This window comes from Gopherus flavomarginatus, chromosome 14 (genome assembly GCF_025201925.1).
Source record: "Gopherus flavomarginatus isolate rGopFla2 chromosome 14, rGopFla2.mat.asm, whole genome shotgun sequence".
Classification (NCBI taxonomy): domain Eukaryota; kingdom Metazoa; phylum Chordata; order Testudines; family Testudinidae; genus Gopherus; species Gopherus flavomarginatus.
This window is the reverse complement of record NC_066630.1, coordinates 37,786,034-37,807,741: the sequence shown is the minus strand read 5'-3', so window position 1 is coordinate 37,807,741 and position 21,708 is coordinate 37,786,034. Positions and strand designations below refer to the sequence as shown.

At 53.0% G+C, this 21,708-nt stretch overlaps 1 protein-coding gene across 1 annotated transcript; it reads left to right on the top strand.

The window, feature by feature from the left end:
• Positions 1-1,178: 1,178 nt before the first annotated feature.
• On the top strand, positions 1,179-12,756 carry ZNF319 (zinc finger protein 319). The gene is made up of 2 exons (XM_050922974.1): positions 1,179-1,286; positions 5,219-12,756. Exon 2 carries the CDS (start codon positions 5,517-5,519, stop codon positions 7,179-7,181), a length of 1,665 nt encoding a protein of 554 aa, XP_050778931.1. The 5' UTR covers positions 1,179-1,286; positions 5,219-5,516; the 3' UTR covers positions 7,182-12,756.
• Positions 12,757-21,708: the final 8,952 nt, after the last annotated feature.

Sequence of the window (21,708 nt, the reverse complement as noted above, 5' to 3'; positions counted from 1 at the left end):
CGGACATGGACAGGGAGGGCTGGGGGCTGCCCTCCATAGGTGGCAGGAGGCGGGCAGCAGAGGTGATGTTCACATGCTGGGTGGGTAGAGAAGGAATCTGGGTCCCCGGTGTGTAGACACGAGCTTTCACCGGACCCAGCTGAGCACGCAGGGGCCCGAGGTGGGGAAGAGGTTTGGGCCTGGGTTCAGGTCGGGGGGGGGGAAGTATCCTCCCGGGGGGGAGCAGTTCCCGTGCCCAAGGGAAGTCCAGGTCCTCTCTGCCTTGTGTTTTAGCGAGTGAAGGAATTAACTTCCATTCCAAACCACCCCAGCTCCGGTCTAATCCACCCCTTCATCCCGGGCTGCTGTGCCTTGGGCTGGGTGCACTTTCCTGGTCACAAGAAGCTCCCGGGAGGGAGGCTTTTTTCCTTGTACCCAGAGGGCACCTTAGCAGCTCAGCACAGCTGGAGTCACCGCACCAGTGGCAGCCCAGGTGACACCATCCCCCCCGGAACCCCGAACTGGTGCGGGGACCAAGCAATCCAGACTGAGGATCATTGGGCCCAAAGCCAGACCTGGGCAAGCAGCGAGCGGGGATCGGCGTGGGGTGGATCCTGAGTAACCTGTGAGCTTTACAAGAAATCAGTGGCCAGCCTCTGGCAGCCAGTTCACACGGTGTGCGGGGAGGGGCCGCCTCAGACCGATGAAAGGGGGCTGAGATTACTGCAGATACCTCTAGATCCATGAAATCAGAGTCAGGGGGGGCTTTGTCACGGGCAAGACTTCCACAGACTGTCTCCTGCCCAGTCCATGTGGGGCAACCGCCCCCAGTCAGGGGCAGCCCTGCCCCAGCCCCCCACACCACCAGCCTGCCCGGGGCAGCCCCCACTCTCCGCCCCTTGGTGCCCAGGGTAGCGCAGCCCCCACAAGTTCCCCCCGCGATCCGGCAGGGGGCAGTGTGGGGGGCGCAGTTGCCCCCGCGGTCCGGCAGGGGGCAGCCCCAGTCCCTGTCCCTCCCTCGGCCCCGCCTCCGACTCCCTCCATCCCGGGGCTCGCAGCCGCCGCCCAGAGCCGAGCGGGCCCCACCCGGCCGCGGGACCCCCCAGCGCCGAGCCGCCGGTTGCCCGCCTGGCCCCCGCCTCCGCTGCCTCCTCCGCCGCGCAGCCTCGGCCCCCGCGCTCCGGGTTGCGCCGCCGGCCGCGGCCGCTACGCCAGCCCGGGGATCGGGAGGAGCCCGCAGGCCGCGGCCCCCGGGACCGAGCCGGGCTGACAGAGGCCGCCCCACCCCCGCCGGGCCCGGCCTGCAGGTGAGAGGGGAGCCGGGAGCGCCGGGGCCGGGCAGCGTCGCGTCCCTCCCCGCCCCCGGGATCCCCCGGTTCCTGGCCCCGAGTGCTGGAGGGTCCCGTAGCCCGGTGTGTCCCCCTCTTCTCCGGGGGGGCTTCCCCTGCCCGGATCCCTCCGCCAGGGCTGGGGGATCCCCTCTCCTGGGGGGGGCGTGTCCCAAATCCTGGGGGTGCCCCCGGCCCTCCCCAGCCAGCGCTAGGGGCTGTCTCGTTCCGTGACCCGCTTCCTCGGATCCATCCTGCCCCCCACGGACCCTGTCCCGGGAGCCCTGCCTCGCCTCGCCTCCTCCTCCCACCCCGGGACGGGAGCTGTGCCCCCCCGAGACCGAGTCCAGTTATCTAATTCTGGCTGTTTTGTTCATTTCTTCCCTCCTCTCCAGCTCTGCTCCCGGTTTTGTCTCGTGTCTCCCCCTTCACCTTCCCCTGCAGTTTTGTTCCTCCCAGCTGGCAATATCTCCAGCTGCACACGTAGGGCACGGTCTGGAGGGGGGATGGGGGTTACTTCTAAGTTAACTAAACACCTTTTTTTTTTTTTTTTTTTTTTTTTTGATCTGCAAGTTAAACTTCGTGGTTTGGATGTCTCACCTTAAGGTCTGGTTGAACAGGGGGTGTAATATGAATGGGACTGAGGGGGAGGCTTCATTTCCTGTCATGTTTATAGGCTCATTACAAAGAGGACTTTCAGTGGGGTATTTGTAGCATTTCCTGCTTCTCTTCACATATTTTAACTACCTTGTGAGTTCTCCATAACATAAGGGTGTAGTGTGTTCTAGTCAGCACTGGCTTTCCTTTGATCCCACCAGAGTGAAAGCCGTACTCGGGTGGGACTGTGTGTGGGGTAGCTTACTAGATCATACAGTAAACGGGTAAAGATGTCTTTGAGGAACAGGTAGCAGCTGAGGGTGCTTGCTTTTGTCTAAAGATCTAGCTGTATCTTCTAATGGGGAATTATTAAACGTGTTTAATAAGCACATTAAGGGACTTAAGGGTACGCTGCAGGTGACAAACGCCAGGAAATTCAGAGGAACACTTACGCTGGAGTAAACCTGCGGGAACAGCCTATTTAATTAAGGTGCATGCCTGTGCTCTGGTTTGCTCTTTGCCCCTTGCTGCTGTGAATCTACTTGGGTTGGAATCTGAGCCCTTCTCTCTTGCATGTAGCCTCTGCTGCTGGCCTGCACTCTGGAGTTATTCTTCTCTTTGTGATGTTTTATTTGGTTGAATTTGGTGCTGTGATTGTGGCTTGGAGGCTGAGCGAGAAGTGAACCTGGGCCTGAAATGGAGAGGTGCTGATCAGAACACAAATAGGCTCATAACAGAAAGGCAAGAGAAATGATAAGCAGAAGGTGGATCAGATTATGTTTCAGATGGCTACCTTGCCATCCTCTTCTCCAGTTTGAGAGAGATTATAGTGTCGTCATCTTCTGTGTCCCACCAAGGGATGAGCTAGACTGAACATCTGCATTAACTTGTTTATATATAGCAATGTACCCAGGTGGGTATTGCCTGACAGCTTTCTGTGGGTAGTTCCTTGCCGTTTCCATACTGCATCAGGCCATATCCCAGAGTGCTGTCTCGGTTTATCTATCCGACTGCATAACAGCCAACTAGAGATTAAACTTGCCCACGGGGGAAGTTTTTTTTGCTTCTTCCTGGGCAGTTAGTGGTTGGCTTATGCCCTGAAGCATGAGATTATCTATTCTTAAAGTCTTAGTGCAGCTAGTGAAACTGCAGATATTCTTTATCAATCGTTCTAAATTAAAGCTGGGGATAGGCTGGAATATGCAGGATTGGAAAGGGAGCTCCCCGTGAAGCTGCCAGCCCGAAGGAGTTTGGTGGCTTCTCTGAATAGTGCACCATTAAATAGAACATTGTAAAGGCAAATTGGTTAGTGCAGCATTGTGTAAATAGTGGAGCATCCTATTGAGTACTAGAATAGTGCAACTCAATGTGAGCTGAATGCTGTGCTGGCCTATATGAAGTTTTGGGTTGTGTTTTTTTTTTTTTTTTGCCACTTATCGCAGATGTGTGAGACGGTTGCAGCAATGAGTGGGAGACTAACCCATCAGTTTCTGCCGAATCCAAAGTCACCTGTTAACGGGAAACTAAGGCCTTGGCTACACTGGCGCTTTACAGCGCTGCAACTTTCTCGCTCAGGGGTGTGAAAAAACACCCCCCTGAGCGCAGCAAGTTACAGCGCTGTAAAGCCTCAGTGTAAACAGTGCCGCAGCGCCGGGAGTGCGGCTCGCAGCGCTGTAAGCTAATCCCCACGGGGAGGTGGAGTACCTGCAGCACTGGGAGAGCTCTCTCCCAGCGCTGGCGCTGCAACCACACTCGCTCTTCAAAGCGCTGCCGTGGGAGCGCTCCCGCGTCAGCGCTGTACAGCTGCAAGTGTAGCCATACCCTAATATGAAAGCTGGAGCTTTTGAACAGGGCCTGGGATAGTGGTCCAGTAGGAATATTGGTACCCTCCTTCTTCCTAAGAGGTGGTGGTGGAATTCTTGCCAGAGGATTGGCCTGCTCTTGGGCCTCGCTGTTACCTCACTATCTTTGTCTTGTATCTGCTTCTGGCTAATAGGTTTAGTCTTCTTACTAGGAGGTATGTTTTCTTAGTTCTCTGTTATGCATCTAGAGGATTCCAACTCCTGCGAAGCCTTCTTTGTAAGGCAGAAAACGTGATACCTTTCATTGGGACAATGAGTAAATTATGCACAAGTTTGTAGGCTCCAGTGATCCTCCCTTCAGCAGGTTGGCAGTCTCTGTAACCAAACAATCGCATTATGTACTCGGGCCACGTTCGCTAAGAGACCTATGTGGCTACAAACACTTTTGGGTACTGTGATCTGTCTCTAAGTGGGCCTTTGCTCTAGTCTAATGGGTTAATGTTGTGTGGCCCATCATAAGCTGAGTAGTAGTTTCCCTGGAGCCCTCTTGTTCTTCCTAGTCTCAAAATAAGCAGATATCTTATTCAGTGAGGCTGTTTCATTTCTACAGCTGTGGTGTCAGGCACGCTACCAGAGTTGGGGATTGGAAGTAAATCCTGAGATATCAGAGACTATTTCCCCAAGTGAGCCTGTAGTACTCAGCTAGTCCTAACTGGATCAGAGTGGACTCCGCTTGTGAGGCGAGATTTCAGTGTAAAACTTGATTGGCTCCTCGCATACAGTGAGACGACGTTTTGATTTTAGTAGATGTGTTGAACCTCAGCAGAGCCTGTCTCGCTCCTGTGCAGTGACGTATGTTTTTTTATAAAGGTTTGTGGAGGGCAGTGTTTTTAGCCCGATTTGGGGCTGTATGTCTGCTTGAGTGAGGTTTATGTGAAATAACTAGAAAGGTTGGACTTGGCTTTTGGTGAGCAAGCCACTTTTACCATCACTAGCCAGTGGTTTCATAACAAGTGAATGTGTGGGGATTTGAAATTGAAATGTTGGTTACATTAATCCAGTTGATGATATTGTCTTCTCTGCTGAGAATTTAGGAATGAGATGGTGACAGGTCATCTATAGTCTCAATCTGTGCCCCAAACGGGGATGAAGACTCCCCAGACTCTCTGTAAACTGAAACAGCCACAGCCACAAGTACACAAGCTTCCCTTTCTGGGCCACCACACTTGATTGAAAATGCGGGGAGCCAAGAAACATGGCTGCCAGTCCTTAGGAAAAGGTCAGTCTAATGGGACTGTCAGGGCAGGACTTGGTCCCTTCTGGTCCTAGGTAAAACTTGCCCCAGACTGTGTGTTCAGTTCGTTTCCCCCCCTTTTTGCGTAAGTGTGGCTTGCATAGACTAGATAGAAGAGATTATTTTTAGTCTGATCCATGGGTTAAACTTAAGGCTTGAACACACAGTTGTCTTGCTTACCTGTGGGAACTGATGTGAGCTGTCTTCTTTCCTTGCAGAGTTGTTCCTTGGAGTGTGTTCCTCACCTTCCCCAATGTGAGCGCATTGGGTCAACACGGACAAGGGCCTCCTCTTGTCTTCAAGACACTCTTGCTTCTGGTTTCCATTTAGTTTATCCAAAAAACTTGAGACAGGATCTAATGCAAAGCGCTCCCTGCTGCTGATACCTAGAGAGTGGGCTGGATTCCCCACCCCCAGTTCAGGACCAGCTGCTGGGAATCAGTATCTTCTGAATTGATCCCCTCAACCGAGAAGCTGAAGCTGTGTCTGCTAAAACCCCATTTCTTTTTCCCAAGCATGTCAGAAAGCTGGCAGCAGCAGCAACAACAGCAGCAGCAGCAGCAACCACAACAGCAACAACATCACGCCGGGACAGCAGCTCTCCCAGAGCACTCGATCCCTTCGAGCACAGCTGAGAACCCTTTGGGTTGCGCTGTCTACGGCATCCTGCTCCAACCAGACCCCAATCCGCAGCATCACCAGCCCCCCCCGATCCAGGCTGGAGAGCCGTCCCACAAATGCGGCGTGTGCGGCCACGACCTCACTCACCTGTCCAACCCACATGAGCACCAGTGTCTGCCAGGGCACGACCGCTCCTTCCAGTGCACTCAGTGCCTGAAGATCTTCCACCAGGCCACTGACCTTCTTGAGCACCAGTGCATCCAGGTGGAACAGAAGCCCTTCGTGTGTGGGGTCTGCAAGATGGGCTTCTCCCTGCTGACCTCCCTAGCCCAGCACCACAACGTCCATAATGGCAGCGCCATGAAGTGCTCCATCTGTGAGAAGACCTACAAGCCATCTGAGGCAGAGCACTCCCAGGCCCTCGACTCGTTGGAGAAGCCCTACACCTGCTCCATTTGCCAGAAGACCTTCAAGCACCTGTCGGAGCTCTCGCGGCACGAGCGCATCCACACCGGCGAGAAACCTTACAAGTGCACCCTGTGCGACAAGAGCTTCAGTCAGTCGTCGCACCTGGTGCACCACAAGCGGACGCACAGCTCAGAGCGGCCGTACAAGTGCACGGTGTGCGAGAAGACCTTCAAGCACCGCTCGCACCTGGTGCGCCACATGTACGCCCACTCGGGCGAGCACCTCTTCAAGTGCAGCGTCTGCGAGCTGCACTTCAAGGAGTCGTCGGAGCTGCTGCACCACCAGTGCACGCCCAGCGGGGAGCGCCCCTTCCGCTGCGGCGAGTGCCACAAGTCCTTCAAGCGCCCCTCGGACCTGCGGCAGCACGAGCGCACGCACAGCGAGGAGCGCCCCTTCAAGTGCGACCTGTGCCAGATGAGCTTCAAGCAGCAGTACGCGCTCATGCGCCACCGCCGCACCCACAAGGTGGAGGAGCCCTTCAAGTGCAACCTGTGCGAGAAGGGCTTCGTGCAGCCCTCGCACCTGGTCTATCACCAACACGTGCACGGCATAGAGAACCTCTTCAAGTGCAACGTGTGCCAGAAGGGCTTCAATCAGTCCTCAGAGCTGCTGCGGCACAAGTGCATGCAGAATGCCGAGCGGCCCTTCAAGTGCACCGTGTGCAACAAGTCCTACAAGAGGTCCTCGGCCCTGCAGAAGCACCAGCTGTCGCACTGCGCCGAGAAGCCGCTCAAGTGCACTCTGTGCGAGAGACGCTTCTTCTCCTCCTCGGAGTTCGTGCAGCACCGCTGCGACCCGGTGCGCGAGAAACCCCTCAAGTGCCCCGACTGCGAGAAGCGGTTCAAATACGCCTCCGACCTGCAGCGGCACCGGCGCGTGCACACGGGCGAGAAGCCTTACAAGTGCCCGTCGTGCGAGAAGGCCTTCAAGCAGCGTGAGCACCTCAACAAGCACCACAGCGTGCACGCCCGGGAGCAGCAGTACAAGTGCATGTGGTGTGGGGAGAGGTTCCTGGACTTGGGCTTGCTGCAGGAACACAGCGTCCAGCACACTGCCGAGGGGGCGTACCAGGTGGCGGCCTGTTTGCCGTGAGGCACCTTGGCAGGCTTCAGCGTGCATGCAAACCTCCTCAACCGCCCTCTTCCCTTCCCTGATCATACAGGATCGATACTCGTACCTAGGTTGGGCAGCGGGAGATGGGCTGCCGGCCTGGTTGATAATGCTCTGGTCACTTTGTTCTAGTCCACCTGTATTAGTGTCTTATGATCTGATGGACAATGTGTGAAGAGTCCAGGGCGGTGGAGGAGAAGGGAAGCAAATAGTGAAAGCAAATCAAATACCTGCTTGTCCTCTTCTGGATTGTAGTTCATACTGCACCTGCAGTTCAGAGGGACGTGAGTTTGCAGGTCTCTGCTCAGCTGCCCCCAGGGACTATAGCCCTTTCCACACTCCCTCTAGTAACGAGGTTCCCTGAGAGAGCCGGCTGACTGTCCCTGTCCTTCAGAGAGGCTCAGGAACAATCCAGACCCAGGCATGACTTTCTCCCCAGGCATCGCTGCTCTGCAGTGAACCAGCAGGCATCCATTTTGGGAGCCTTCCTGCTTGTTAGTCCAAATACAGTTAAGTTGCTTAAAGGCAGTTTTGAGTCAGTAGCACTGGTTGACCAAATGGTCCTTGGAGCTCCCCAGACGTACTTCTCAACAGTGAGCAGAAGGGAACAGCATCAGGACTGCTGTGCTCCAAATGTACTAAGTCCATTGCTGCTTTTCTTTGCTGGCTGTAGAAGTCTGCAAAGGATTCTTTCCCTCTCACATGACCGCCAGGAACTCTGGTGCAGTCTAAGGGTTACATGAGTGCTGCACGGTATTTGGAGAAGTTGGCTAGGTCAAGCCTCTAGATCGCCAGTAGTCCTGGCTATAATTGGCTGAGAACCTTAAGTTTGCAAGCTGCTCACCTGGGGAGAGTCTCTGAATTTTCCAAGAGTTCAGCTGGCTTGAGGTATAGCTCTGCTATTAAGTCTTAAAACTGCTGCCAACACAAGCCCTTCTCTCGTAGGGCTACTCCGTGATGCCCCTGGACAAGGCATACAATCCCAGCTTCAGGGACCTCTGTGCTGAAATAAAGAGAGGTCTCTGGGTGGGATCAGCAGTAAAACACTAAGGGGTAGGGGAAACACTGCTATTAAAGTACAACTTGGAAAAAAAAACAGCAAAAGAGAAGTTTGTTTAGAAATGAATTTGAGGATTTGGGATTGTAATTGGGAGTTAGGAGCCTGTAACTCAGGTTCAAATTCTGTGGCATTAAATTGTGATCTTACGGGGCATGACCTCTTTATTCTGCTCAGTCAGTGAGTAGAGGAGAATTAATTCTCTCCTGTGTAATTGGCTTCTTGGGAAGGGATGGTTAGCAGAGGGTCAGGGATGAATGTTTTCCTTTCTGGGAGTCCCTGTGGACCCCTCTCTTTGGTCCCTTATCCCACCTGTATCCTTCATGGGAATTGCATCTTTATATTGCAACTAGGAACCATTTAAAAAAAATCACCATAAGCTGTTTTCCCATTTGACAGGGCAGATCCAGCCCCAAAAGCTGTCGTCTACAGAATATTGTTGGCTTCTCACGACCAAGGGTTTTTCAGCTAAAGTTTGGCACTTCCTAGGCCAGGGGAGTGCCTGCTGCATTACCCAAAATCCTTTCCTTGCCACCAGCCTGGCTGGCTAGTGTTTGAATTGGGGGTACACAGGTTGCAACTAGTGAGAACAGGATGTTGGTCAGACTACCTGCATGCTGCCCAAATGGATAAGGTCACAAAAGCAGTTCCATTGTGGGCAACGGACACCCACGTTAACCCTGTAAAAAGTTAAGTCATGCCTGTTTTCTCTCAAAGGATCCCCTACTCCATGTCCACTTCCAGCACCATAAAGAGGACCAGAGCTTATTTCCACAGGGGGCTGGAAAAGTTGAATTAACAGGTCCCAGCAGGGCTGAGTTTTCCTCACGAGCAGCTTTAAGGCGTTTAAATGAACCTCTGGCACCTGAGGAGTGAAGACTCAGTCAGTGCTCTTTGTATTTCGCGCTGCCTCAGAGACGTAGAACCGACTTCTACCAAGTTTTTTGTCTGCGTTTATTTTGCATTTTGCTTTTTTAAAAAAGCAGTTTGTTAATATTCATTAAAAGAAATCCTGTATAGTTTAATTGGATGTCATTTTGGATCTTTAAAAAGAGAGATTCAGTTCTAGGTAGCTGGTTTTTGATGTTAATATATAGAGTTCAGTGTATCCTTAACTATAGGAGTAAAACTGAAACAAAACCAAGAAAAGCTAATCTTGTTCAGGTTGTCTTTATAAGTGGGTAAGACTGGGGGAGTCAGAGGTGGCGGTGGAGGGGCCATCACTAATGGAAGTTGAAATTCAGGATATGGGGGGAGAACTGAGGAACCAGGTTATTCAACATGCAATACATTTGGCTATAGAGACTATTTTTGTTCCAGCTGCAGATCATTTTACGTTTTGCACAAATGCCTTTGAGACATCCACTGGGAACCACCAACGTTGGTGAATTTGCTCATAAGGTGATAAACACATTTAAAATTAAAGATCAAGAATGGCTCCCAGTGTCCTCCCTCATTTTGTTTTGATGGCCAGAAGCATTGATAGTTCAGAACCGACAGGTAAATGTTCTGCAGTAAACTGCGCCACCAAGATTGGGTAACAGACCTTGCTGGTGGTGCTCTGCCAGGTACTGTGTTCAACTTGGCTGTGGAGAGACCAGAAAGTGGATTAATGAGGTTCTGCTGTAGTTAAACAGCAAACAATACATTTATTGTCGGTGGCAAATACCACACCCTTGTCAATAGATAAGAGGAATGCTGTAAAGGCGGATCTGAATGTATAGTAGGCAGCAGTGATGTGGCACCTACAGTCTCCTAACCCCTTTCAAGTAGAGAGAGAAATTATTGGCCAGATATACAGGCTCCTGTTGCAGCTCTCCAATACTACTTTTATTCCCCTCTTCCTCTCCTCCGACTCTTGTTTCTGTCCCGTCCGCTTCAGAGCACCAGCTAACTCTGGATGCAAAGGATCTGTTCTCAGCTTAGTACCTCTCCCTGGTTTTTGTAACCGATTTAGGAGCCTGTGAATCCAGGCTAAACCTCATTGTGTTCCCCCCTGGTCTGGTGCGTTCTCATGCTGTCTGCTCCAGCCGGGAAATCAATGAGCTGCTGAACTGTTCAGGGCGGGAGCAGGGAGCTAGGCAGCACAGCATGGAGCTGGTACCCTGGCTGCTCTGTGCTGGAGTGGGCAGCTGACCTCAGTAGTGGCAGAAGGACAGCAGTTCTGTCTTTCCTGCTGTGTGAGTTATTTCTAGGGTAGTCCCCAAAACGGGGATGGTTGGTGATAAACTGGAAGGGGACGGAGAGGATGTTTGTATTGCATAGTTGAGAGATCTGGTCCTTTTCTGAGGCAGGAATGCTTAATTACACAGTTAAGGGATGGAGGATGCTGATGTACAACTGGAGTCACCGGAGGGTCTTCATTTGTAAAGTAAATAGCTGGTAAATCACAACCGAGCACTGCCCCTGATGCCAGTGTTACAGGAGGGTTAGGTTTGTGCACAAGTGGCTGGCCAGGCCCTTTGCATGGGGGCTGCTCATTTCCACCCACTGTAAGACACCTTCATGCTGCCAGAGCACCATAAAAGGGTCTTAGTGTAACGGAATCAGGCCCAAGATCCGTTGAATCCATGTCCAGTCTGTGGAAATGCAGTTCATATCTGTAACCCTGCAAGCTCAAGACATTTATTTCTCAGGTCTGTACGCACCCAGGGCTGTTACCCAGCTCTCGAGTAGTGTAGCCGCATCCCAGGAGCCCTAATAGATAGTAAATGTTGAGGTGACAGGACTGCGGGAAAGGATCTGGGGGTTATAGCAGATCACAAATTGACTGAGTCAGCAATGTGATGCAGCTGCCAAAAAGGCTGATCTCATTCCAGGGTGCACATGTCAGACACGGGAGGTAACTGTCCCCATTCTACTCGGCACTGGTGAGGCCCCAGCTGGAGTACTGTGTGCCTGACTTTAGGGAAGATGTGGACAAATTGGAGAGAGTATTGGGGGGCAACACAAATGATGAACTGTTCAGAAAACCTGACCTATGAAGAAAGGTTAAAAAAACTGGGTATGTTTAGTCTTGAAGGACTGAGGGGGGAATTCTTAAGGGCTGCTATAAAGAGGATGGTGGCCAGTTGTTCTCCATGTCCACTGAAGGTAGGGCAAGAAGTAATGGGCTTGATCTGCAGCAGGGGAGATTTTAGGTTAGCTGTTAGGAAAAAAATTTCTAACTATAAGGGAAATTAAGCTCTGGAATAGGCTTCCAAGGGAGAGTGTGGGATTTCTTAAGAAGAGGTTGGACAAATAGCTGTCTGGTATGGCCTCAGTTTACTTGTTCCTGCCTCTGCCCAGGGATTAGATGACCTCTTGTATATGGCCATACCTGTGATTGGAAGTGTTAAAATGCTGTTCCTGGGACAAGGGCAGGGTGTGGACAAGTTATGTGGTAGAATTGGTGCTATAGCCCTCGATTTTTATTAGGAAAAGAAAATTGTTTAACTACAAGCTGTTCCCTTAAAGATGTTTAGCTTGGGCAGAAGAGAGTTGGTTTACATAGCTGTGCCTTTCAGAGTCGGGTGTTTTTTTAAACTGGAGTAAGTGGTAGAAATAGTAGAACATCCTCTTGCAAGAGAACCTCCCTGGTTCTGCTTCTGGGGGGGCTCGTGCAGCTGATACAATGGCTGCCTTTCCAAAGCGGGTTATGACGACACCATCCTACGGGGCGGAAGGGCTCATCCACTATTGACTGTTTTAGTTGACATTTTACTTTCAAACCAAAGAGCAAATGTGGCCAAAGCCTCTATAGGGTAAAATGTGTTAAACTCTGTACCTGTGTTGCACTTCCTTTCTCCTCTGTTCTGACGTTTAGAGAGAGACGGCTGGAGTATCCGTAGCCCCACCCTCTGGTTTCAAAAGATACTCCTCCGTCTGCTCATGGTACCTAGCAGTCCCGGCCAGCTTTATCTCAGTCTTGATGAAATATTATTCAACGATGAGTTTAGCTGCCCTGAGTGTGGGAAGCCAGGCACAGTAGCTCAATAGCTGCAAGATGTTATTGGCTAGATGGGGGTCCATCTTGTGTGTGGCGGTTTCTCTAGCGTGAAGCCCTAGAAGATCAGAAGAACAGGAATGAAAAGACGGAACTTTTGGAAACTCTACAAAGATGGGATGGTGCGGGGGGTGGGAGGATACCTACGTTGTACCTCTGCAGCCAAGCAACTGGCTTGCAGTTAATGCATTCAGTTCTTCATAGCTGTATGTTTGCCTCCAGCAAGGAGAGATTCCTTCTTATCCATCTCTTTCTGTCCTTCTCCCTTTTCCTGTTTCCCTTCCTTCAATGTAGCCACAGGATGCCTTGACATCTTTTTATTTTCTCCCTCCCCGTGTCTCTTGTGCGCTCTTCAGCAGCCTTTGGGGATTATCCTTTTATAACCACCTCTGGGTTTCTTTGCACCTCTTATGTTGGCTTTGCTCTTTGTAAAGGATGGTACATTTTTTCCCTTTTGCCATTTTGATTATTTTTCTACTGTGGATTTCTTTGAAATAAATACCTTTCGGAGACCAGTGGTAGTTCTCATTTACTTCAAGACCTCTAATGATGGGGATTTTAAAGGACCCTGATGGATAAGGTGCCCCGTTCCATTGAATTCCAGTGGGATTTGAGCAACTGACTCAATTGCAGTCTACAGAGCCATTGTAGAGCCTGAGTGGCACAGCCAAAGCTAGGAAAGGATTTCCACAGCCACATTTCTTGTCCTTTTTTAGGGTCAGTTCCATCCTGGGCACATCAATTCAGCCTTACATGCGGGGGTGTTTGCAACAAAGTGTGGGGAAAGCGTGTCCCAATGCGCCTGTGTAGGAAACTGAGGTTGCGGCACCAAGAGGAGACTGGTCAGCATAGGTGTAAAACAGACACCCACCTGAGGCTATGTCTACACGACGGGATCGATGCTCTGGTGATGAATGCACCGGGGGTTGATTTAGTGGGTCTAGTGAAGACCTGCTAAATCGACGGCAGAGCGGTCTCCGGTTGACCCCAGTACTCCACCAGGGATGAGGGTAGTAAGGTGAGTCAATGGGAGCGTGTCTCCCATCGACCCAGCGTGGCATAGACACCGCAGTCAGTAGACCCTAAGCTACGTCGACTGCAGCTGCATTATTCAAATCACTGGAATTGTGCAACTTAGGTCAGTTTACCGCGGTAGTGTAGACATAGCCTGAAGAGTTGCAGTTTCTCCAGTAAATTATGTCCATTGACACTGTCAAGGCAAATCTTGATAGTAACTTAGTGGAGGGCCCTAAAGGTTCACGGGGTAGGAATGGTGAGTTAGCAGAGTATCGTGATACACGCAGACACTGTGCATATGGAATTTAAAAAACTTCAATCTCTCCTTAAATGGTTATTCCTGCTACTGCCTATGGGGCTGTCGCACTGTAGCTCTCAAGGTGGAAGGATATCCTGGCTTCACCATGAGGTGTACAACCTATTTTGTACCTGTGCCCTGGGTACAGCTGTCTGGACTTGGTCCCATATTCAGTGATTGTTCAGGGGCGTGATGCAGAGCGAGGGTGTCCCTCTCAGAGCTGGGTGCTGATGTGTGTGCTCAGCATTGGTTTGCCATGCGGCTCCTGGAGAAGTTGGTGCCGATGAAAGTGAACACTAATGGGAAAACCTGGAGGATGGATGAGCCCAAAGTGGCCTGTGACAATGGGTTGGCACAGTCTCCTGGCTCTCTGCTGAAATAACTTGCCTGGGTGATGTGTTTTAGGAGGAGAAGAGCTCTTTTTTTTTTATTTCCTTCGGGCATTACAGTCAACCCAGGACTACAACTGGTAACTGGTTGTTAACTAATGAAGCAAAAACCTTAACCTTGAATGTTAACTATTCTTGATCAAGCTGTGACACGCTGAGTTAACTCTCAGGAAGATTTCTGTTCCTGTGTTTGCAGACATCCCATAGAAATGGACAGGCAAGTATGAATTTTGGGCTACCACTCCATCTTGGGTTCTGGCAACTTGAGTGTCTCTTGTGATTTGGGATCCACTTTGTTCCTCTGTGGCATGTTGCCTGCTGGCCATCTTAAAGACATCCAGGAGCTGAGCCTCCCGACATCCCTAGACCTCTGAGAGCGAATCCCTTTGCCAGAACCCCAAGGTGGAATTCTAACCCCTAACTCCAGGTGCTTGTCTCTAAAGTTTTATATGATCCATGGATCTGATTTCTTTTCAGGGGCAGTTCTTCGTTGCAGTGGAGCCGAGTCAGTAGCAGAGGGCTTGTTGGCCCACCCACAGTCTCTGATGGGGTGAGGTTATAGGTGGATCCGTGTAACCTATGCTTGTGACTCCATGCCTGTGAATTAACAGGGCTGTGTGAGATTGTACTCGTGAGCGATGAGGCTTCTGTGTGGCTTGCAGTGCCTTTCACACTGCTCTCCATGTGTTTATAAGACTGTATCCCATACGTGTGTGTGTGTGTATAAATATATTGTATTAACCTGTCTGGCTCTCCTGTGTGATTGTCAAATGGTTTTGCTTTACTAATAAATTTATAGTTATTTATACCTTCTTGTGGGTGTGTAAGGTTTCTAGAGGGGGACTGTCACGGAGTGTGGGGGAGTCCGGCCCTGCACCCCTCTTCCTGGGACCCACAGTGACTCTCAGCCAGTCAGTAAAACAGAAGGTTTATTGGACAACAGGAACACAGGTTACAGCAGAGCTTGCAGGCACAGTCAGGCCCCCTCCACCGAGTCCTTCTGGGCTTTCAGGGTGCTTGGATCCTAGCTAGGATCCCCTGAATTCCGCCCACACAGCCCCAAGCCCAAACTCAAACTGCTTCCCTCCTGCCACTCCCTTCCTTTGTCCCCTTCCCGGGCAAAGGTGTTGACCTTTCCCCTCCCTTACCTAGCTCAGGTTACAGGCTCTGGCATCGTCCATCTCCTAAAGTCCTCCCCTGCTCTCCCACTCCCCACACAGACAGTCCCTACTGCATCACATCTCTCCCCCCTTCGAGACTGAACTGAGCGGGGTCACTCTGCCCAGTGACCTGGGGAAGTTCAGGGTCCCCTCTCCGGGACAACGCATCCGCTGTCAGGTTGGCACTTCCCTTCACATGGACCACGTCCATGTCATAGTCCTGCAGGAGCAGGCTCCACCTCAGGAGCTTGGCGTTGGCTCCTTTCATCTGGTGCAGCCAGGTCAGGGGAGAGTGGTCGGTGTACACGGTGAAGTGTCGCCCAAAGAGATATGGCTCTAGCTTCTTAAGGGCCCACACCATGGCCAGGCATTCCTTCTCGATGGCCGCGTAGCTTTGTTCCCGGGGTAGCAGCTTCTTACTCAGGTACACGATAGGGTGTCTCTCCCCCTTTTCATCCTCCTGCATTAACACCGCCCCCAGTCCCGTGTCTGAGGCATCGGTGAACACCATAAAGGGTTTGTCAAAATCTGGGTTTGCCAGAACTGGGTCGCTAACCAGAGCCTCCTTCAGCGCCCGGAAAGCCTCCTGGCACTGCTCAGTCCAGATCACCTTGTCTGGCTTCCCCTTTTTGCACAGTTCAGTGATGGGGCCAGCTATGGCACTGAAGTGGGGCACGAACCTTCGATAGTACCCCGCCATCCCAATAAAGGCCTGGACCTGCTTTTTGGTTTGGGGAGCAGGCCAGTCTCTGATCACCTCCACCTTGGCTGGTTCCGGCTTCAGGCAGCCGCTCCCCACCCGATGGCCGAGGTAAGATACTTCAGCCATCCCCACCTTGCACTTCTCAGCCTTTACTGTTAACCCAGCCTTCCGGAGTCGGTCCAGGACTTGTTTAACCTGGGACACGTGGTCCTCCCAGGTCTGGCTGAAGACGCAGATGTCGTCAATATACGCCATGGCAAAACTCTCCATCCCCCTCAGTAGCTGATCCACCAGGCGCTGGAAGGTGGCCGGCGCTCCCTTGAGGCCGAAGGGCAGGGTCAAAAACTCATAGAGCCCCAGAGGGGTGATAAAGGCCGATTTCAGCCTGGCATCTGCGTCCAGCGGCACTTGCCAGTAGCCTTTGGTAAGATCCATAGTGGTGAGGTACCGTGCACCTCCCAGCTTGTCTAGGAGCTCGTCAGGCCTGGGCATAGGGTAGGCATCAGATACGGTGATGGCATTGAGCTTTCGATAGTCCACACAGAACCGGATTGACCCATCCTTCTTGGGAACCAGCACTACTGGCGAGGCCCAAGGGCTGGAAGACGGCTGGATCACCCCCAAAGCCAGCATGTCCCTGACCTCTCTTTCAAGATCCTGGGCAGTTTTACCAGTGACCCGAAAAGGGGAGCATCTTATAGGGGGGTGTGACCCCGTCTCCACCCGGTGGACAGTCAAATTAGTGCGTCCAGGCTGGTTGGAAAACAGCTGTCGGTACAGATGCAGCACCCCTCTGATCTCAGCGTGCTGGCCCGGGGTCAGTTGCTCAGAGAGGGGAATCGCCTCCAGGGGGGAACCAGCTTTTGTCCCAGGGAATAGATCCACTAAGGGGTCATCTCCCTGCCCCTCCCAATGTCCACACACGGCCAACACCACATTCCCCCTGTCATAGTATGGTTTCATCATGTTCACATGGTACACCCGACGGTGATGTGCCCGGTTTGACAGCTCCACCACATAGTTTACCTCATTCAGTTGCTTGATAACCTTGAAGGGCCCTTCCCAGGCGGCCTGGAGTTTGTTTCTCCTCACGGGGATAAGAACCATCACCTGATCCCCGGTGGCGAAGGCACGGGCTCGTGCTGTGCGGTCATACCAGACCTTCTGCCTCCTCTGGGCTCGGGCCAGATTCTCCCTGGCCAGGCCCATGAGCTCGGCCAGTCTTTCCCGGAAGGTCAGGACATACTCCACCACTGACTCTCCCTCGGGAGAGGCCTTCCCCTCCCATTCGTCCCTCATCAGGTCTAGGGGCCCCCTCACCCGCCTTCCATACAACAGTTCGAAAGGTGAAAACCCGGTAGATTCCTGGGGTACCTCCCTGTATGCAAACAGCAGGTGAGGTAAGTACTTGTCCCAATCTTGCGGATGCTGGTTCATAAATGTTTTTAGCATCATCTTCAGCGTCCCGTTGAACCTTTCTACCAGCCCGTTGGACTGGGGGTGATACGCTGAGGCCCAGTTGTGCTGGACCCCACATTTCTGCCATAAGGACCGGAGCAGGGCCGACATGAAGTTGGACCCCTGGTCCGTTAAGACCTCCTTGGGGAACCCCACCCGGCTGAAAATTGTCAGCAGCGCATCTGCCACTGTGTCTGCTTCGATAGAGGACAAGGCCACCGCCTCGGGGTAGCGAGTGGCAAAATCCACCACCACCAGGATGTATTTCTTCCCTGACCGGGTCATCTTGCTGAGAGGTCCCACTATGTCCATGGCCACCTTCTGGAAAGGTTCTTCTATGATGGGTAAAGGCCTCAAAGCCGCTTTCCCCTTGTCCCGGGCCTTCCCCACCCTCTGGCAGGGGTCACAGGATTGGCAGTACTGTCGGACATGGGTAAAGACCCCAGGCCAGTAAAAGTTCTGTAGCAGCCTCTGCCTGGTGCGCCGGATTCCCTGGTGCCCTGCAAGAGGGATGTCATGGGCCAGGTACAACAGCTTGTGACGGAACTTCTGGGGAACCACCAGCTGCCTCCTGATCCCCCATGACTCTACTTCCCCTGGGGGAGCCCATTCTCGGTACAGGAACCCCTTCTCCCACAGGAACCTCTCCTTGCAACCTCTCCTCATGGTCTGTACCGCACTAAGGTCAGCCCGGTCCCTGTGCTTCCGCAAGGAGGGATCTTTCTGCAACTCGGCCTGGAACTCAGCAGCTGGGACAGGAATGGGGACTGGCTCTCTCTTGCTGGCTGGGTCTGAGGCCGCAGCCTCTCTGCACCGTGCCCCTGGGCGTTCCCCGCTCCCTGAGTTAGGGTCCTGCACCTCAGGTCGAGTACCTTCCCCGTTTTCGGGGTGCAGTGCCATTTGCCGACTCTGACTACGAGTCACGACCAGGGCACTCTGGGTGTTACTAGGCCAGTCCTCAAGGTCCCCTCCCATTAACACGTCAGTGGGCAAATATTGGTGTACCCCCACATCTTTGGGGCCCTCCTTGGCCCCCCATTTCAGGTGTACCCTTGCCACGGGTACCTTGAATGGGGTCCCACCCACGCCCATCAGGGTCAGGTAGGTGTCGGGCACCATCCGATCTGAGGCCACCACCTCGGGCCGGGCCAGCGTCACCTCTGCGCCCGTGTCCCAGTACCCAGTGACCTTCCTCCCATCCACTTCCAGGGAAACAATGCACTCTTTCCGGAGGGGCAGCCCCGCGCCCACCCGGTAAACCAAAAACCCGGAACCGGGAGCATCCATAGGTGGTATGTTGCCAACCCCCCTTTCCTGGGAATGTAGCCCCTCCTCCGATTGGGTTTTTACCCAGTCCACCCTCTGCGGGTTGGGTCTGCTTGGTCTGTCCCTGAGCTTGGGGCACTGGGCCCGTATGTGACCTCGTTGGCCACAGCGATAGCAGCCCATATCTCGTGGGTCCCCTTGAGTGGGTCGGAGGGACCTGCCGCTGGATGTTCCCCTTTTGGGGGGGTTCTCCATAGGCCCCCTTTGGGAGGTCCCATGTTGACTCTCTCTCTGCGTTGAGGCAGGCCTGCTCCTTCGAGACTCCTCCCTGCCATCCCCTGCCCGACTGTCCACAAATTGGTCGGCCAGCTGGCCTGCATGCTGCGGGTTCTCCGGTTTCTGGTCCATCAACCACAGCCTCAGGTCGGACGGGCACTGCTCGTACAGGTGCTCCAGTATGAATAGGTCAAGCAGGTCCTCTTTAGTTTGGGCCCCAGCTGTCCACTTGCGGGCATACCCCTGCGCCCGGTTGACCAGTTGTAGGTATGTGACCTCACGGGTTTTACGCTGGCTCCGGAACTTTTTCCGGTACATCTCAGGAGTCAGCCCAAACTCGCGGAGCAGGGCCTGTTTGAACAGTTCGTAGTCCCCTGCCTCCGCCCCTTTCAGTCGGCTGTACACCTCCACGGCTGTGGAGTCCAGTAAGGGGGTGAGAACTGCAATCCTGTCTGCAGGGTCAACCCTGTGCAGCTCGCAGGCATTCTCAAAGGCCGTCAGGAAGGTATCTATGTCCTCCCCCTCCTTACGCCGGGGCAGCAAGTGCTTATCAAAGCTCTTTGTAGGCTTGGGTCCCCCCTCACTCACCGCAGCTGGAGCCTCACTGCTCCTCAGCCGGGCCAGGTCCAGCTCATGTTTACGCTGTTTCTCCTTCTCCTCCCACTCACGCTGGCGCTGGTTCTCCTCATGTTTACGCTGGTTCTCCTCATGTTTACGCTGGTTCTCCTCATGTTTACGCTGGTTCTCCTCATGTTCACGCTGTTTCGCCTTCTCCTCCAGCTCTCGCCTCTTTAACTCGAGCTCCTCCCGTCTCAGCTCCCTTTCATATTCCAGCCGCATCCACTCCACGGATGCCGAGCGTTGCCGGGAGGATCCCCTGCTGGGGGGTGGGCTTCGCCGGGCAGATCCCCTGCTGGCCGGGGGTGTCACGGTGCCCTCGGTATACACTGGGCTCCTCCCCGCCCTTCCTCTACGCCTAGGAAGGGGGGGTCTCGGGAAGCCCTCGTCCGCCGGCTGACCACTCCCAGCGGGGACAGACACTGGTGCCTGCGCTGCATCTGCTCGGCTGCTTCCCTCAGAGACAGGGCTCAGTTCATTCATGCGGTCTCCCTGCTCCAGCTGTGCAATCAGCTGGTCCTTGCTGAGCCTCCCTGGGTGCAGCCCCCTCTGCTTGCACAGCTCCACCAGGTCACACTTGCGCCGCTTGGCATACATCTTCCTGCTGGCCACTCACAGGCCGGGGTGCTCGCCGCTCCCCACGGTTTCCAGGGGGACCCCTAGTGCACCAGCCCTTCTTGAGGTCACCACCTCTCTGCCAGGGTCGAGCTGCAGACTCCTCCGCCCCTGGGACCGCTCGCTGCAATCCCCCGGGGGACCCTGTTACTGCAAAGTCCTTCTCACTGGGCACACACTCCCAGGGGTTAACCACCCCTTCGTTTTACTGCTCCCCAGTCACTTACTGCAGGAAGCGCCGTCCACGGGGTGCAGTATCTCCCGCCGCTGCCACCAGTTGTCACGGAGTGTGGGGGAGTCCGGCCCTGCACCCCTCTTCCTGGGACCCACAGTGACTCTCAGCCAGTCAGTAAAACAGAAGGTTTATTGGACAACAGGAACACAGGTTACAGCAGAGCTTGCAGGCACAGTCAGGCCCCCTCCACCGAGTCCTTCTGGGCTTTCAGGGTGCTTGGATCCTAGCTAGGATCCCCTGAATTCCGCCCACACAGCCCCAAGCCCAAACTCAAACTGCTTCCCTCCTGCCACTCCCTTCCTTTGTCCCCTTCCCGGGCAAAGGTGTTGACCTTTCCCCTCCCTTACCTAGCTCAGGTTACAGGCTCTGGCATCGTCCATCTCCTAAAGTCCTCCCCTGCTCTCCCACTCCCCACACAGACAGTCCCTACTGCATCACAGGGACATCATGCATGACCCCTCTTACCCTAAGCGTTTACCCTTTTTTTGGTAACTCTATTCCTGGGGCTGCTCCTGTTTTTGAGCAGCTGTGGAGGGAAAAACAATAGCTTGTGCTGCTGATACTGAAGGTCACAAAATGGGAAAACATTCAGGATTCAAGCTGCTAAAACTAAAAAGAGGAAAAAGTTGTGATGTGCTCCACTCCTGCTAGAAATGAGAGCACGTTTCTCTTATCTGCTGGCTTTCCCTGGATGGAAGGTTATGGCCAAAGGCTTCCACTGCCACGAGCTTAGCAGCGACAGCTACAGGTGCTCTGTCTATCCCAGGGATCGGCAACCTTTCAGAAGTGGTGTACCAAATTTTCATTTATTCACTCTAATTTAAGGTTTTGCATGCCAGTGATACAGAAAGAGACCTTCTAAAAATGTAAGTCTCTAATATAGAACTAAACTCTTGTTGTATGTAAAGTAAATAAGGCTTTTAAAATGTTTAAGAAGCTTCATTTAAAATTAAATTAAAATGCAGAGCCCTCTAGACTGGTGGCCAGGACCCGGGCAGTGCGATGCCACTGAAAATCAGCTCGCGTGCCGCCTTCGGTACCCGTGCCATAGGTTGGCTACCCCTGGTCTATCCAGTACAGTTAGCAATGGTTTAACTGGTGAAATGGATCGATTCCTGCTCCAAGGATCCTGATTCCACAGAATGCTCCCACAGCATCAAAAGGAGTTCTGTTTCTCGCTCAACGCTCATCTATTCATGGCATTGTAATAACTCTGTGGTTTGGAAGTGAATTGGGCAGGAACCAGGCACAGAAATTCTCAAGTGCATGAAGTTATTCTCCCTTCCACCCACTCCATCATGCAGGTTTTGTTATTTTGGCCAGATAATGGAGAAATGCAGAGGAAAATAGATTGGCTTGTTTGTGGCCCCACTTCCTCCCTACCCCACTTGAGATCTAAAACTGGGAGAGACCATCCAGTCTACCAGCACAC

What these genes read in the sequence shown, in the direction of transcription:
- ZNF319 (XM_050922974.1), top strand. Translation starts at nt 5,517, where the DNA reads ATGTCAGAAAGCTGGCAGCAGCAGCAACAACAGCAGCAGCAGCAGCAA.